Source organism: Oreochromis aureus, linkage group 11 (genome assembly GCF_013358895.1).
Source record: "Oreochromis aureus strain Israel breed Guangdong linkage group 11, ZZ_aureus, whole genome shotgun sequence".
In the NCBI taxonomy this organism is placed as follows: Eukaryota; Metazoa; Chordata; class Actinopteri; order Cichliformes; family Cichlidae; genus Oreochromis; species Oreochromis aureus.
The window spans coordinates 35,058,939-35,077,581 of NC_052952.1; the positions used below are offsets into that span (position 1 = coordinate 35,058,939).

The window sequence follows — 18,643 nt, forward strand, 5'->3', positions numbered from 1 at the left end:
ATTAGGAAACGAAATTCATCTGATGATTTTAAAATCAACCTAGGGAACGAAGAAATAAAGGAGGTCAAAGATTTTAAGTTTTTAGGAATAATCTTAGATTCACATCTTAAATTTGACAAGCACGTAAAGAAGATTTCTAAGACGGTCAAGGCTAATCTGAATTGTTTTAAGTTAATTCGGCACTATATACCCACTTCAGCAGCTCAGTTATTTATGCATTCTATGATATTTTCTCATTTTTCATATTGTATGACAGTTTGGACTCAAGCAGCACCATCTACAATTCAGCCTGTGGTATCCTTATATAATCAAACCTTAAAAATAATGGATAAAAAATCGGTTCGGTGGCATCATTGTCACATTTTACAGAAATATAACTTATTTAGTTTTAAGAGTTTTAATCATTGGTGTTATCTTAAATTAGTTTTTAAATGTATAAATAGGATGGCCCCAGAGTGTCTCAATAGATACATCCAGAGACAAGACAGTAATCGTGTTACTAGGAGTAAGGTGAACGGCAACTGCAAGATATTATATCGCAGATCTACATTCGGTCAGTCAGCTTTTTCTATAAAGGCCTGCCATCTGTGGAACACACTTCCAACCGATATCAAACTGATTACAGACATTAGATCCTTTACATTGAAGGTTAAAGTGTGGTTAAAGGGAAACCAAAGTTGTAGTCATTTTATCTGATGATTTTAATTTTATTTTAAATTATTGTCTATTAATTGTAATTGTATTTATGATGTAATTTGGTTTTATGAAAATGTATGTTTTACTGTAATATGTATTTATTTAGACTGTAAGCCCAACAAGGGACAATTGTTGAAAATTAGCAGTAGCTATAAACCTATGTGCAGTACATCAGTCTCATGTCTTGCACTTGAACTATGTTAAACTGCACTGTCCCTTTTAAATAAATAAATTCAAATTCAATATGAATCTGTCAAAAAAATAATGCATTTAAATTTTTGATGTTTGTAAAAGGTATGAATGTGCTTACCTACAGAAAAACAGAAAAAAAAAAGGTTTATCATGGGCTGAGGGAGATAAAGGACTCAAAGGAAGGCTTAAGATAAACGTCAAAAACTGACCTTTTATTAGTTAGTATGGCAAAGTCCAAAAACAAAGCAAAAGCCACAGAAACACATAAAGCAGCTAACCAACACAATGGCAAAGAGAAACTAAGGCATACACACATGGACACAGGAGGTAATCAGGGAGACTGGAAACATGAGGGACAGCTTAAACTCAGAACAATGAAAGAGGAAGTAAAACTAAAGGCAAGACACATGAAACACGAGGCTCACAAAATAAAACAGGAAGCAACATAACAGAGAAGCATGGAATAGAGACAAAGGCTCAACATTATACAAGCAAACCAGCTAAAACACAAAGAATCAACTATAAGCTACAACTAGAAAACTCTGATTCTAAAATATCAAGAACTAATAATAGTAGAATGCCTTTGAGGAAAAAAACATTATTAGAGTATATAATATAACCGAAAATCAATTTTGACCTGATCAGGTTTGGTTAAATGCTGATTACTATTTTAGTTAAACCAAATTTTAGTTATCAAACGAAAACCAGAAAAAAACATCCACTAAAAACCAAGAAATACGTTACTGAATGAGAAAACACACTTTCCAGGATTTGTCAGCTGATGCATCAGTGGGTCAGAATTTTCAGTGCGCAGTTTCCCATCATATTTGGATAAAACACATCAAAAATAATTCCTCCAGAAGATTCCTCTGCTGCTCTTATCTCTCCCCAATTCCAACTAAAAGTGCCACCAAAAAGCAAAGGTTTCCCAGAAAGAACAGACCGATCAGCAGGCCATCAACGTTTACCTGTAAAAAAAGTAAATTACAATAGAAATCCTCACAATGTTATAGGGATCAATGATTATTTGCTTTCATATTGTTTTCAGCTTACTATTGCAGATTCCAGATCTACAGTGCTATCTGAAATCCAGAGAAGAGACAACAGTTTAAAATTGCAGTACTTATAGCCAACAGAAGAACATGTTTAATGGAACTGAGCTTACACTGTACATCTGAATCTTATTTTGTAATTCACTACAGTTTTAAGTAGTGAATTTCACTACAGTTCAAATGCTTTAGTATAAGTGATATTAATGAAAAGTTTTCATTTAATTTAATTTAATTTTAATGTTTTTTCATTCAAACATCCACTTACATGTAGAAGGCACATTGTGGATCATTTTTTCTTTCTAATATCATAGGGCAGGGGTCGGCAACCCTGGGCACGCGTGCCGGTTAACTGATGGCACGACCACAGCTGGACTGGCCATTGGACATACCGGGCATTTGCCTATGCCCAATGGAGATTTTTCGTTTTTATGGGCCGATGGTTTTTTTTTTTTTTTTTTTTTGTAACGGTTTAAATAATGAAAGGTGGTGGATTGGCCAGATGCTGGTCGATGTCTAAAAATAACTCAGTTGTTTGGTGGTGGCTATGGCGGAGCTTCCACAGAGGCCAGCAGGTGGATGAAGGAAAGGGGAGACAGGAGGAGGAGAGACCCGAGGCGGCCGCCGGCCCGAGTGTCAGGTGAACTGAACTTCAGATAAGAAGTTATGACCTGCAGTCTATCTGGGTCAGATATAAACCAAGTTTAGGTTTTCTTTGTGCTAACTTTTTACAGTCAGTTACAATAAGCCGTACTGTGTACTAGCTAGCATGATGGAGTTTAGATACAGCTGGGTGGGTGCTATGATGTTACTGATAGTGAACTTTATTTTATTCATAAGGTTAGTTAGTAGAGTTGCCAACCGTCCCGTAATAAACGGAATTGTCTCGTATTTCAGATCGTATTGAGCCAAAAAGGAACACAGTTTGTCCCGTACTTCAGTTAGAATAGAAAAGACACAAAGCTGGAGTTATTCTGCGTCTTTACGCTGTCAGCTGCCTCTTCTTCTCTCTTCTCTCCCCCTCCCTCTCCTGTTGCTACATCAATCATCAAACTGATCAATGATCAGTGGATCAGATTTTCTGTCGCAAGTCCCGTCTCACTTGTTTGTTTGTTGCCCACTTTTTGGCAGAAAGAAGAAACCAGCGGATGTTGTGCTAAACAACAGCAGCACGTTTAAGCTTGATCAGCTGTTGTTAGAATTTATTTAATATTAATTTCAAGTATCAGTTGATGTTTGCTGGAGCCACAGCCGTAAAAGCTGCTGGTCATGATATCGGTTTGGATATGTGGTGAGAGGGAAACATGAAGATGAAACCAGGAGATGTCCTTACTGAATCACCAGAGCTGAACAGGTGATGGAGAAACAGGTTTACCTTTTAGGTGACATGAATGAGTTGAAGGGAAGTTATGAACTTGTCAATGGAGAATTGTACTTAGTAGTCAGTATAAGCTTTTAATGATACAAGTTTGCATGTGATAGAATACTGCATAATAACCTTTTGATGACTTAGACTTGTTCACTATAAGACTTGTTCTGTTCTTTTCTTATCAGTTTCTTCTCACAGTGATAATAAGAGCTGAACAAGTAGTTTCACTCTGTTTACCAGGAAGAGGAGAGCTGGACACTTTTATCTTCCATCCCTAACAAGAAGAGGGGCCGCGTCCTTCAGAATCACACACACACACACACACACACACACACACACACACACACACACACACACACACACCTGCATACACACATACATACGCACTAACATTCCTCTGTCTATGAACAGACGTATTCATTATTGTATTACTTTGTATATAAATAAAGACCAGGGCAGTGGCAGAGCACGAGTCCCTGAGCCCTCGCTCTCGTGCGAGTGCTCTGTGGCTGCCCTTGCTTGCAAGTAATAAACTGCAGTGTGTGTGTTTCTATAATCAGACTCTCAGCTGAAGAAGTGTCTTTTAGAATAAATCTCTTGACATTTATTTTGGTCCTTCGAGCCGGGGCAGAAACATCAGAACTGTTATCTGTGACTGTGTTCCAGGATCTAGCACTGATTCCTGACGCCGTGGGAAGCCAGCACCGAAGTCTGTGCACAGCCCTCTTGGACGAGGAAGAAAGCCCCGGGACGTGAATTCGGGTCCGGGCCGTTGTTTAGTCTGGTCCACGGCAGTGGGATTCAGTCTGACGATCCGAACCACCAGTGAGACGTCTGAGGGTGGGAAACACTATTTTGGTATATAAAACCGCCGCAAAGGTTTAAAGAAACACGTAAAATAGGTTAGGATTTGCCGAAAGGAACCGAATTAAACTTAGGTTTTAGAGGTAGCCGTAATTACTTCGTAACAAATTGTAAAAGCGCGCACGAGGCTCACGTACTGGTGACAAAGGAGAACGGTTGAGTTTCATCTCATAAAACTGGTACCGCTTCACTGTTAGAAGTGAAGTCGAAGGCTGTATCAGTAAACCACTCTGAAGTCAAGCGTGCCAGTGACAGCCCAGCAAAATCTTTGAAAATGGGGAATAAACAAGCAAAATTAACACCCGATGAGGAATAGTTAGAAAAATAACAAGCCGGAGCAGGAATAATCCAAAAGAAAGGGAGAGGAATGCATAGTGGAAGAGCAGGGGGTAGAGGCAGGCCGAGACACACCAAGCAGTGGTTTTGGTACTACATGCTGGAATTGTGGAAAAGAGGGACATTTTGCACGTGACTGTAAGACACAGAGAACACCCGACACAGAATGATTAGCTGCAATGACTGTGGCTGCCAGCACCCAGACAGATGAAAGGGAGAGACAGACAAAAAAGTAAAATAAACAAAAGGCTAAATTAAATTAGAGCTTAACTGTAATGTATTCAAACTGATATTAGCAAGGATAACAACCTGTAAACTGGTATTAACAATGAAACATAGTTGGGATGAAGACCATGCTCAGAATGAATAGAATGAATGAAAATACATGATTCACACAAACACATATTAAATGAAATAGAGAGATGCATAAAGTATATTAAGGTTGTGTCATTGTTCAGCCAAGGAAAGTGTGTGAAAAGGAAAATGTCTCCAGCTTGGGAAAGGGTGAAACTGCAGATCACCCGCAGCCCTTGGTGGATACAAAATAAAATATAAATAAAATATTGTAATATACTATTGCTGCTGTATAAAAAAGATAATAGCATTAATAATGAAATAATATTAATATGAAGAGGCACCTTAGCCAGTTATGATATGAGGTGGATAATTGTTAAAAGTAGTCTGCATCAAGCTTAAGGTTTGCTCAAACTCAGTATAATGACATATGAGATGAAGAAAATAAAGAAAATATCTAAACTAATTAAGTGCATAGAGGCACTTGACCTGCTTAAAAACCTGTCATCCTAGATGAGACATTGCTGAAATATAGAGCACACCCATACTAACAACTGAATTAAATATGTGGTCACTGCTAAGCTGATGAGCAAGTTACACGTTTTTTAGAGCAGGAGCTGCAACATGCAGCTGCCTGTGAGCTCAGTTTTTTTTTTCCTCACACTTCTGATTTGTTTTTGGCAGCAGCCTTTTTTTGCATCCTGACTCATGTGTGTAAAGCGTTCATGCCATCAGCAACTTGTTTTTTTGTTTCGTTTTTTGTTTTGTTGGTTTGGAAAATAAATAAATTTGTGATCATATTTGTGGATCACAGTGACAGATAATGATTATGATTTACTAATGCAGATGAAGTTTATTCTAAAGTTCAAGGAGAACAAAGAAGAACAGCATTTTCAGTTGTGTCTTGACTGTTGTTCTGTGTGTAGTGTAGTGAGTTTTTGTTTTTTGTTCTGTGACGTGTTGCTTGAGTGAGGAGTACTGTGACTTCTGAAGTGGCTCTCACCATGCGACCTTGATGATGATAAGTTCAGAGCCAGCTGAGAGCTGGGTTGTCTGCTTTGTTTTAGGTGATAAAGCAGAAAAGTTAAAACTTAGTTTCTTGTCTTGAAGAAAAAAAAAAAAAGAGGTTTTGTGTTTCTCAGCCGAGAACAACTACAATTTCATTTTCTGTTTTTGAGAAAGGAGAATTTAAAATAATAATAATAATAATAATAATAATAATAATAATAAAACAAAGAGTGATGTGTTGTTTAAGTGGCGAAGAAAGCTAATACTGCAAAATACCGTCTAGTGCATGATCTGCGAACAACAAATGAAATCACTGAAATTATGTCACCGGTAGTATCAAATCCCCACACTATACTGAATCAAGTCACTCCAAAAGAACAATGGTTCTCAGTGATAGACTTATCAAACGCTTTTTCCTCAGTGCCTTTACACCCAATTATGGAGACCTGAAGTCACATACTTAGGGCACAAAGGCAGAAAGCTACTAAACAAAAGAAAAGAAGCCATACAAAATGCGCCACAGCCACAAACTAAGCATTCAGCATTCTTTCTAACTCCCAGTGAGCCTGAGTTATGACCGTGGCTCCCTGTTTTTCTGCTTCCAACAAAGGTGGGGGTGAAGAATGTGCTCTGTTGTCTCCACTATCAGAAAACAGTGTAACTCACTCACAGTAAATGTGTATGATGTGGCCTACAGCAGTATCATGATTCACTCATTTTGATTACAGGTATAATGTAATATATGACAGCACAATAATCTCACAACTGCTACAAGCACATTTGCCTTTCTTAACACATGCGAGAGAAAGGCAATTGTTAAGAAAATGCCCTTTTGGATGAGACAGGCCCACAGGCCCTACATGCAAGCATACTAACACACATACATGCAATGAAGAACAGCTTACACTATAGCACACACTATACATGCGCCTATATCTCTCATTGGTGTTAAAGCAGGAAAAACTTTTGTTATCAAATGCTGAATTTATCCACTGCTGACATTTAACTCTCCTGCTTGCAGGACAATAGGTGAAACGTTTGTGAAAACAGAGAAGGAAAAATAAAGACACAGAGAGAGTCTGGTATGACCAAGCAGTAACCAATTAGTTGGTAATACAATAAATTGTGAGATGTTTTCTGCTTGATTGATGCAGCACAAGTAATTTACTGTATGAAGGAACAGGACAGAACTGTTTCTGAGAGACAAATAACACCAGGATCCTTTGCAGCTGACAGCTGGTAACTGTGCAGGGGCGGGTCTAGCAAAGTTTTGCCAGGGGGGCAGGTAGGGCATCAACAGGGAAAGGGGGGCACAAAGAAATACTTCTCATTCTTATTCTCATTTAAAATGTCTAGCTCTTAATAAATAATTATCTGAATCTTACAAACAAAGTTTTTATCTGATGTAACATGTAAAGAAATCATACATATACCAACAAGACAGTGTACATCACTGTCACAACAGCGTTTGTTTTCATTCAAAGACTTTACGGCTTTTCCTATAATACCTGGTGGGCCGGTCTCTAGTTAAAATGCCCGGGCCGATTTTTTGTCCCAGTCCAGCCCTGGGCACGACACGCAGTGAATTAATCTGAGAGGGTGCATTAAAAAATAAATGGCCGGGCCAGTGGTGCACATCGCAAAATAGCTCGCATAGACACATTAGTTGTGCCGCTTCTTAATGACGATATCTTAACTAACAACCTCAACTATCAGATTCAACTTGTAATTGGCTAAAAATGACTTAGCCTACTGGTGAGAAGGACGTTGCTAGCTGGCAGTTTTTTCAAGCGATGTTGAAATTTCCATCTTCAACTCTGTGGGGGTCAAAGTTTGCAGAACTACGAACGCAGCTGGAATCCACAGCTGTGCGTGTTCCTGGAGCTGCATTTTCACCTGCTGGACATCACTACCTGTCAAGTTTAACTGTCTTCAGAACATTGCAGAGGCCTTATTGACAGTACTTGGCTCTACATATCTGTGTGAGCAGATTTTCTCTCACACGAAAAGGGTCCTCAGGTAGCCGTCTGAATGCTGGACACTCGGAGACCTGTGTCTGTGAGTGGGAGACCAGAGATCACATTAAGATGTGTATCTCTGTATTAACAAACGTGCCATATTGGCCTAGATTATTTTTCTTATCATTTTTGTAAGTAAACCATAAATAGCATTTGCTTTTTCTGTTGTACAGTTCATTTGTTGTTCTTGTTATGGATAAAAAGTGTCTTTTTATTTTTGTTTCAAAATAGCTGATAAATATTCACTGATAGCTGCCAACATCTGCAAACAAATATAATTCTATAAAGTTGTTCTCTATAGTGTGTAACTGTTCATATAGAGCATCATTAAATTTATTGCTAATACAGTCATATGGCACATTAACTTCTCAGGGAATTTTAGATGGAAATCATCATCAGAAAGGTTGCCGACCCCTGTCATAGGGTACAAATATGTTACGGAATAATGTCCCTTGAAATGACTGTTGTAAGGAACTAACATTATATAAATAAAACTGAAAATGGAAGCTTCAGTCGTGGTCTCAGAATTAAGGACACAGTTATACCTCCGAATAATGGGTAACAACTAAAATAAATATAAATCAAAATGGATGTGTAAGTCAAGTTTTTACTTTCATTTGTCACCTATTTGTCTATTGTCCCAGTATAATAAGAAGTATTTCCTGATGGTACATGTCAGTGAACCTCTGGATGCACTTTTAATAGTGATCATTGCTTTATTATGCCATTGAAATGAGGAAAAAACAAAGGTTTACCTGTATGCTTAAACTTCGAATCATGAATTTCCAACATGATAATGAAGAGAGCTTCCCAGGCAAGAAAGCCACCCATCACTTTCATTAGCCATCCATCACTGCTGTCAATCCTGCCCAGACCTGTAAATATGGCTGCCACTATGTGACACAAAGAAGCAGGCATTTTAAGCAGCAGAGGTGACCGTGTGTCTGCTGTTGAAAATGTTGGGATTTATTAAACAGTGCAGAACAGCATCAAGTAATACAAAAAGCTTACCGGCTAAAGATTTTATTATCACTGCATTCAAAAAATGTGATGAGTTGAACAGATACCGCCTGTCAAACAAAAGAGAATAAATATGAAATTAGGTATTGAAATACACAACAATATTCCGTACAATTGAAATAATTGTACGGAAGAAAAACCCAATACCATAGTTCATTTGTTAAACAGTAGACAACGCCTATCTTTTATGTCCCATTTGTGGCTAAAAGAAAGTATCTGATTCAGTTTTATTTATATAGCACTAATTCACAGCAACAGTCATCTCAAGGCACTTTATAGGTAAAGAGGCTGTAATATTAGAAATAACACCACAACAATCACATGACCCGCTGTGAGAGAAAACACCACCCAACAGAGGGAAGGAAACATTCCCTTTTAACGCAAAGAAAGCATCTTCAAAATCAAGCTCAGTGAGAGCCGGCCATCTGCCTTGAACAATTAGGGGTGAGGGGAAAGAGAAGAGACAGACCGGACAAGATGTACAATGTGGTAGAAATAAAAGCCTGAGTTTAATAATTACTAATGATTAAATGCAGTAGTAGTGAAGAAACACAAAGGAAGGGAAAAAGAGAAACACAAAGAACCACAAATACGCCTGGCTCTATTGGGATAATAAGATGCTATTTGATACTTTGGGCCTGATCATTCAAGATTTTATATGCATATGGGTTAAAAAACTGATTATTGTACTCACTCTTAAAAAAAACATACAAATATGGTGTTTAACCAGATATTTACTTTGGACGGCATTCATTTGGTTAGAGTTAGGGTTTAACTAATGTATTCATCCAGCTACAACCAGGTTTCTATAAGATAATATGTTGATCCTAAAAGGGACTTAGAAGAGAGTAATCTAATGTTTGATAGTCCACATTTAATTGATTCACTTTTGCAGTTGAAGATGTTATAATATTCTTTCTTTGTAATTTATTTGTTTTTGGATAGTATGAGAAAAGACACCGTCTCTGTTTGGAGGAAATGATAGGAGAGGAACTGCATAGAGCCATATAAGACTGCAACTCTGGATAGTCGTATTTTGGGGTGTTTAATAAATTTCACCAGGTTTCTAGAAATGAGAGCTGCTCCATTGAAAGTGAAATCAATGTCATCTCTCTTTACAAGACTAGGTTTTCGCCAAAAAGTTATATTTGTGAATCCCACATCATGTTTGGTCACCACTCAGACAGCCAGCATTTAACAGAGAAAATGTGGCAAGAACATGTCATTGCTTTTTTTTTTTTTTTTTTTTTTTTTAACCTGTCCCGTTTGGTTCTTTTGCCATCAGAATTATTGTCTAAAGGCGAAGAAAGATGCCCAACGGATTTACTTTTACCAAATGGACCATCCCAGCCTTGCCGTAATGGTCCATTTGATTCACCTTTATTGTTTATTTTATTTTCACTTGCTGAATACGGGACAGACTTGACTGGTGGAAAGAAAGGGAGAAAGAAAGAGGAAAGAAAAACAGCTGAGAAGAGGGACGGGAAAAAGGGCAAAACCAAAACCAACAGAATAAGCAGACAAAAATACATATATCGATCACCTGGATCACCTGTTGAGAAAAGAAAAAAGAAAGCAAGCAGAAGAAAACGAGAGTAATAAACAACATCACAATGATATATGGGAATATGACAGTAAATACTAAATATTAAACATTATTGTGCAGCACGTGAGATCGACAGCGCACAGTGTGCTTTGAGGTAGGAGCCAAAAAGGGTGTAGTTTGTGTGTGTGATCACCCGTGTGTGCACCTGTGAGCATGGAACCTTTTAAAAACAAGCGTTCTTCATGTAATGATCTGCTAGAGGGTGTGGGGGCCACTGCCCGTCCTCCAGGGCATGAAGCAGGTATGGAGGAGATCAAAACTCCAGACATCCAGAGGCCCCCAGAACACAAGAGACCAAGGAAGACCAACAGAGGGGCAGCCGCCACTATCCCAGAAAGAGCTGAGGAGAGTCCCAGATGAGGGGTCACTCAGCAGCCGCGGAGCAGAAGCCAGGGGGTTGCAGTGACGCGCCCGTGAGCTCCGCTGGCAGCCAGCTGTGCCTGAGTGACCAAGCCCGGGCCGAGAGGCCAAGGGCACCCCATCCCAGTGGCCCGAGCGAGCCCCAGGCTCCAGGCCCGATAAGCAGCCACCAAGGAGTGAGCCGGTGGGTACCTGGGCGCCCACCCGGACACAAAGAACCACCAACGCACCGATGTCTGAGGGCGTCTGCCACCGGCAGGGGAAGTGGTGGGGAGATGGGCCTCAAACCTTAGAGGGCCTGAGATGTCCCCAGAGAGGTGGCGTCTGATACCCAACCTGACATATAGACACAGACATACAGGCACACACAGATACAAACATCCATTCCCACCCTCATGCTCTCATATACAATTACTCAACACTCACCCAACGTGGAGACAGACACAGAGAGACACTGTACACACAATCACACTCCCCAAGCGTACTCTAAGCCCCGGGTCTAGGTACCCCTGCCCTGGAGGGGAAACTGCGCCCAGACCCAGGTGGTGTTACCCTTTCCCTGCGGTGGGAGAAGCAGACTGCCCGACTCCGCAGCAGCAGGGAGGCCCCACATTCCAGACCCCAGTCGGACGGCCAACTCCTCCTCCTAGCCCCCCGCTCCAGCAGGCCGCAGAGAACGGGGTGTAGGAAGACTCAAACCTCCCTCCACCCGCTCATATGTAGTGTTGATGTATGTGTGTTCTAAGGTGCATTTAAAACCCAGGAGGGCATGGAGCTACCTGCCAGAGCAGCAGGTAAGCGCACAGCCCCTCCTGCTAGCCCTCAATGTCTCGTGTATTTAAAATTGAGAGGTGGGCAACGACGCCAGGGGTGAGGTGTACACCCTGATGGTAATTTGGAATCCGTGTAGCGTGCCCACCCCCAAGATCCTATATGTATGTGTAATGAGAGTGTGAGTAATGTGAATGTCTAAGTTGTGGGATAAAATTGAGGCGGAGGCAGCCAGAAGGGGACAGAGGGGGGGGGGATGTCTCCTCTGCACCCTGGTGACACACCCCTACCCCAAGGCCCTGCATGTGTGGGTGATTGTGGTGGAGCGGGAAGAGGGAGGCAGCTGGAGATGTCATTGCTGATCTCACTGAGGAAGGGACCAGAGTCAGACTACAGAGTCATTTTAGCAAAATTACAGACTTACTCAATATTAACTTTAGTTACCTCTGACTGATGGAACCGGTTGTTGTTACTGCCAACATGAGTTCCAATCTTAGGGAATCTACTTTTATCCTTAGCCAGCAGTTTAAAATTTCATTTAATATCACCTCCCTCTGGAAGAAAATCAACTTTGGTTGCTGCGGTTTCAATTTTCATGTTTCTTAGAATAGAGTTGCCAATAACCAAAGCTTTTCCTCAGCAGGTGTGATGCCAAGTTGGAAAAATCCATTTGAAACATGAACAGGCTGGCGGTGTATTTGGGGCTTCTACTTATCGCTAGGCTTCACCTAGCCAGTCTTATTGGGAAGACATACGAGGTGACAGTTAACCAGGGCTAAACAGGTCTGCCCAGTAGCGGTTTTAGATATGGGCGACACGGGCGGTTGCCCGGGGCAGCATCGTGGTGGGGGCGGCATCACGGGCATCGGGAAAAAAAAAGAAAGAAAAAAAAACAACCTCGTACTCATGCTGCCCCGACGTCAGCAAAACCTCGTACTCATGCTGCCCCGACGTCAGCCAGCGCATATTGGGAATGGCATAGGCACCGATGGGTTTTCTATCGCCCATTTGCTGGGAGTAAGGGCACCCTCCGTTTGCGAGGTGCGCCTGCTGCTTGCGGCACAGGGAGGAGAGGGCGGGGCGGCGGGGGATTCTCTGACCGGCTGGAGCAGCATCTAATAACCAACTCGCAAAATAAAACAAAATAAAAACAAACCAACAAACACGAAAACACCAGACATCATGATACAGACTTATAATTTGCACCGATGTTTTTTCGAAATTCTATACACGAAAACTGAGCGCGAGAGCCCTCGGTGCGCCTGCTTGCTGCAGAAGTCAAAGTAAACTTTATTGTCATCTCCACTACATACAGTCCAGTATATAGAGAGACGAGACGACGAGGCTCCAGTTACAGCAGTGCAAGTAAACAAACAATAAATATAAGAAGAGTAAGAAAATAAATATACACTTTAGGACTCGGGGTAAAGGGATCAATAACAATTTAAAATTTACAGTTTGATGATTTAAAGTCTCACACACAACAAAGGGGAGGGGGCCGGCTGCTTCCAAATAGAGCACATTTCATTTATAATGTTGTAAATCCAAGCCCATTATGTATTCATGATTTGAATCCTGGGTTGTGTGAAATCTCAGAAATGCACCTTAGACAAAGTGAATCTGTGAACTAAGGTGTAGGTGTATTAGATCATGTTGTGGTGATCCTCAGGTTGGGGGATGGGTGTTCATACTGGAGTGCAAAATTAAAACCAATGGAAGATGGACAAGAAAAGTTCAAAGCCATCAGGTGCTCAGTTTAGAAAAAAGAGAAAAGAAGAGGAGAAACGAGCAAAAGATACAGGTAAGCAGATGTGTCATTGGATAATGGCAGGTCATCCTGAAACAATCAGAATCAGAATACTTTATTAATCCCTAAGGAAATTATGTGGGTTACAGTTGCTCCAAGAAGAAATGGTAAAAATAGCAACAGTAACAGACTAAACTCCAAACAATACATTATGTTACAGATTTTAATATTAATTATTCATTGTCAATTGTTGATTTGTCCTGTTCTCATCGTATGACGAATTATGATGGCTGTTTGGTAGCCGTTTGCATACTATGCATACTCTCTCTCTCTCTCTCTTCATATGTGTGTGTGTACAACAGCTTTATGTTAATGTACAATCCTTAATAAGTTTGTGTGTGTGTGTGTGTGTGTGTGTGTGTGTGTGTGTGTGTGTGTGTGGTGGGGGGGGGGCCCCAGAGGGAGTGTTCGCCCAGGGCGCCAAACAGGCTGGGACCGCCACTGGGTCTGCCCCCACCAACTACTGGGGTCTAGCTAGTTATGGGAGTATTTCAAACAGTGTGGAGTCAGGACTCAACATTGTTTGAAATACTCCTATTCCAAGTAGCTTTCAAAGCTACCACCACTGCTAGTGGTGGACAGTACCATTAGCACTAAAAGAGGTTGAGGAATTACTAAACATTTGACAGACTGAACACAAGCGTGCTGATGAGGCAGTAGTGATGCAGTAATTGAACACTAATGATATAATTTGCAGGTCATTCGAGAGAAAATGTGCTCTGATAAAGAATGTGAAAGAAGGTTACAGTATGGAATAAATCACTATGGAAAAGTTTGAAAGAAGTGTGAATAGAAATGATACTTTGCAGAGTGAGCCATGCATTTAGTCATTGAGCAGGTCTACCCCATCCATTTGCGTGATGGTGTTTTAATTTGTTAAATATAATAATTGTATTTGTAGACTATGAATGTGTTTAAAATAATGATTGAACAGAGTTCTCTAGAAACACACACAGATGGATACATACAGGTGATGTTGTGGTCCACAGCGGAGCAAAGCCCCAATAGGCTGGAAGAAGGAAAGGATCATCACCAGGCAGCCCAACACCGGATGTGCTCCCTGGAAACAAAACACATTAACACTGGTGATCATGATGATATAAATATTAGTCTGACAGCTGAAACATGTAACTGAAGAGAATGTAAAACATTAAAATAATAAAATATTAAAATCATGGTTTGATTTTAAAGAGGTGCAACATTTGGCTGTAAATCCAAGAAAAAGTTGCCTGGCAATTTTTAATAATTATTTAATAATTACCATTAATATTAATAAGAGTCACTCAATAATATCATCCAATATATTCTCTCTGCCTCTAGTTTGTACTATATTACAATGTTTAACAGTTACTTTACTTACATTTAGGATTTAAAAACTGTACACTATAAAAAAGACATGTAAATGTCTCACAACATAATTTGGAGAGTAATTGCATTCTTATATTGAGTAACAAAATTAGGTTTTTTTAATGATTACAGCCAAAGTGTCATGTTCCTGGGTCTGTTGACCCAGCGTTTTAAGTTTTAGTTTATTTGGATGTTGTTTATGTTTAAGTTCATTAGATTAGCGAAGTTCATTTGGTTATTAGACTCCTTGTGTTTTCTTCCCCTGTATTTAAGTTTCCCTCACCCTTTGTGTCTTATGTTATCAAGTTTGTATTATCATGTCTGTCTCATGTTTCCTGTTTTATTTTGAAGGAGTCGTGTGTTCATTGTATTTAGTTTCACTTCCCTTGTCCTGTCATTAGGCTCATGTCAGTCAGCTGTTCCTCCATGTGTTCCCACTTCCCCTAATCACCTCCTGTGTATTTAAGTCCTCTGTTTTCAGTGTGTCATTGTTAGGTCGTCTGTTGTCCACGCCATGTTTCCCATGCCATCCTTCCAAGTTTCTTGCCTAGGTTTTTCTTATTGCTTGTTTAGATTTCCCAGTTTAGGTTTGTGTTAATTTTGCTTCAGTTTGCCTTTTGTTTGTACCTTTTACCAGCCTCATTAAACGGCTCGCTTTTTGTTAACATTCAAGTTCTGTTCCCTGTTCCTTGGAGTCTGCGTTTTGGGTCCTTTTTTCAATTCATACAGTCTGCCCCCGCCAGACTGTGACACAAAGTCTGTGCGAACTTCAATACTCGGGCCAAGTGCATATCATAAAAATTATTATTTACTGGAAAATCTGCTCTTGCTCTTGACGAAGGCGGTCGCATTTTTCTCCTCTCCTCCTCCTCCTCTCCCTTAGCTTCCCTGCTTAGCCTCTTGTGTCCTTGTCTAGTCTCGTGTTTTTTGTATGACTTTTCCCTGGAACAATCTCTCACAGTCTGTTTTCTAAAACCTAAAAGAGGAATTATGGATTTGATCAACTGGTCTCTGAATGCAATTGACACCCCTTTCTCAACAAGAAGTCTGGGCTTGGGTGAGCCTGACTGCTGAAGATTTCTACCTATTCGGAACCATGATAACAGGGTTCTGGCTGATCTGAGCTGGCTTGGCCCTGGCTTATCGAAGAATTAAGAAAGCGGAACCGGCTGTTCAAACCTCCACAAGGCTGCCCGCTGGAATTGAAACGATGGGACGAGGCGTGAGTTTCTCAAAATGGGCTCATTGAGTGCAGCACAGATAAGATCTTGGAAAGGCTACGGCTGCTGTGAATACTCAGAATAAGATCTCTGAGTGCAGACTGGATTACATCTCGGAAGGGCTCGCTCAGCATAACATCTCTGAGCGTAAATTAGTTGACATCTCGGGGAGGCACACTGTCGTGAGTTTTTCAGAATCGGCTCCTTGAGCACAAGAATGACAACATCACAGAACGCAAGTATGGCGAAGCTCGCGGCTCTCCAACGGGAGATTGAGAGACCAGTGTTGGACTGTAGAACTGCTTTGAAATTCATATAAGCTGTTCGCACTAAAGTAAAAAGCACCTTCACTTCATGCGGATACCTTCTCGGCGCCAGCTGCGGTTGCAAGGCTGGAACTGTACAACAACACCCTGATTACAGACTGTGTTTAGTCTGTTCCTTCCTATTCTATGCAAGGCCACCTGGGTTAGCTGGAAGACTGTTTACTTAGCCTGGCAGGGCGAAGGACACGGTCTCAGCTGAACTCTGGACACACACACACACAGACACACACATATATACACATGCAGATATACACTCATCCCCCCTCCAAACGCCTTCGACGCTTATTCCCTTCCGATGCTGACGGTGGATCATGGAGACCAGCGCATAGGCTGCAGGCCCGGATGTCTGTCTACATTGGCTGTCTCTCACCCTTTACCCACCCCTGTTGCTTGTCATGTGTTTCTTTGGTGTATTAAGAGTTTTTTCATGTGCTATGTGCAGAGGTGTTTTTTTCTGTTCCCAAACTGATCTCCCTGTTGGAGCTCAGTCTGGGGGGAGTTATTTTTTTCTCCTTATCTTTCCTCATGTTGTGCTTTTCCATGTTATACCCCTCTGACCTGTCTTCCCCATGTGATGTTTTGTGTAATGTATGTATGGTCGGAGGGTAAGATGGCGCCGCCATTGCGTGCAATAGGTCGGCAGCCTTATGAAATTTCCCCCTTGTGGGACTAATAAAGGTATATCAATCAATCAATCAATCAAAATAATAGTGTGTTACACAGGTAAACCTATTTTTGGCATTTGATTGGCCTGTAATAAAAAACACAACAAATCAGAGTACTAACCCCAGACCAGTTCTTAGCATGCGAGAAAGCGAGGATGAAAGCAATGATTGTGGCAGCTACTGTCAGACACATTACCCCAACATGGACCTGGAGGAACACGAAGAATACAACATGATATTAATTCAACCAAACATATACAAAATCAGCTGCTCCCAAAAAGGATTAGTACTGGACCAACTGCCTTACAAGTCTAATACATCTGAGATATAATACTTCCTATTTTCTTAGTGTGTTTGGAAAAAGAATCTACAATAATACTTTTTATTTGTGTGTATTTGCATCTAGAATGTACATTTCATATGACTAACTTTTTATAATTTGGTATGCAAAAGCTTTCATTTCATGCAGAAAGGACATAATAATACATTGTTTTGTCCATGATGTCTCACCACAAACCAGAGATCTTTGTTGCACATTTTCGGTTCTTTGGCCATTTTTTTCAGATATCGGGCAACCATCATTCCCAATGTTCCCGTGGTCATCCACGCAATCAGCATCAGTGCACCTGAAACAGTTTAATGTTGGAATGATTTTCATTTCTCTTTTTTTATGAGTTAAGAGTTTAGAATTTCTTCCCCTGGTCTTCACATACACAACAGAAACATTTGACAGCAGTAGTCAAATTCCTGATTTAAACTGGTGTTGTCAACACAACAGTGAGTAGCTAAACAGCAACCTTTGGCCAAAGTAATAAAGACACTGAGTCCATTGCCCTAATTACAGGTAAACCATTAGCAGGACAACAGCACAGAAATGTGAGTTTTTAAACGCATTTGTACATTTTGTTATAAAGGACTATTATGAATGCTGGTAAGTCCTTGTTTTACAAAAAATCAAGGGTTGTTGCCCAGAGATCACCAAAGATAATGTGTCCAACCTGATCTACTGTACTAGCCAATTTCTGTGACTTGTCTCTGTGAAGTGCAACAGGTACAGTTCAATGTAAAGAACTGTACACCTACTCTGTATTATAGATGAAAAAGTTTAATCTTATTAGAAGAATAAATGACATGTCTTGGAAATTTCCCCTTATTCCCAGTAGCATTTATCCTTTGAGAACCCTGACTGCTCACCTTTAAATGCAGCGTTAGCATGTTCGTCAGTCTAAGTGACAAAGGACTTTGCTAACATACGTTTGAATTAAACATAGTTGTTTCACACAGACATCTCATAGCAGGATCTCACCATGAGCTTTGACGATATCAGGATGTGCATCTTGACTGACAACCACAGGAGTAGAAATGTCCATCTTGTTAGTGCTGACAAAGTCACCTGTATGTTTTTGGATTTGTCCTGTAGGAAAGATGTTGCAAAGCTGATACACACCTGTTTATATACGTATGTATGTGTGTGTTTGCGTGTGTGTATGTATAAGCTAAACAGGCAAACATTTAACAGCACGTCTAATAAGCTATGAAAAGGCTAATATTTCTGGGAGAAATTAAAAATGGTCGTTACCATTCATTAACGCATACATGGAAATGACATGAAATTGAACATTATGTGAAAAATTAACACACCAAGAAAAAAAGGAAAAAGAATGGAAAAAGATCAAGAAGCACCTGACCTGTCAA

The 18,643-nt window shown here is 40.4% G+C and overlaps 1 protein-coding gene across 1 annotated transcript; it reads right to left on the bottom strand.

Moving 5' to 3' along the window:
- Nucleotides 1-1,766: 1,766 nt before the first annotated feature.
- On the bottom strand, nt 1,767-18,318 carry LOC120442742 (putative ferric-chelate reductase 1). Its single transcript, XM_039619891.1, has 8 exons — nt 18,255-18,318; nt 17,459-17,574; nt 17,070-17,156; nt 14,359-14,450; nt 8,838-8,896; nt 8,582-8,719; nt 1,942-1,970; nt 1,767-1,856 (listed from the first exon to the last, which is right to left on the bottom strand). Exons 1-8 carry the CDS (start codon nt 18,316-18,318, stop codon nt 1,767-1,769), a joined length of 675 nt encoding a protein of 224 aa, XP_039475825.1.
- Nucleotides 18,319-18,643: the final 325 nt, after the last annotated feature.

Excerpts from the sequence above, each read along its gene's own strand:
- LOC120442742 (XM_039619891.1), bottom strand. The coding sequence starts at position 18,318 with ATGGACATTTCTACTCCTGTGGTTGTCAGTCAAGATGCACATCCTGAT. Across the intron at positions 1,971-8,581 it reads TTCGAAGTTTAAGCATACAG|ATAGCACTGTAGATCTGGAA; the intron begins GTAAACCTTTGT and ends TCTGGATTTCAG. Across the intron at positions 1,857-1,941 it reads TAGATCTGGAATCTGCAATA|GTAAACGTTGATGGCCTGCT; the intron begins GTAAGCTGAAAA and ends CTTTTTTTACAG.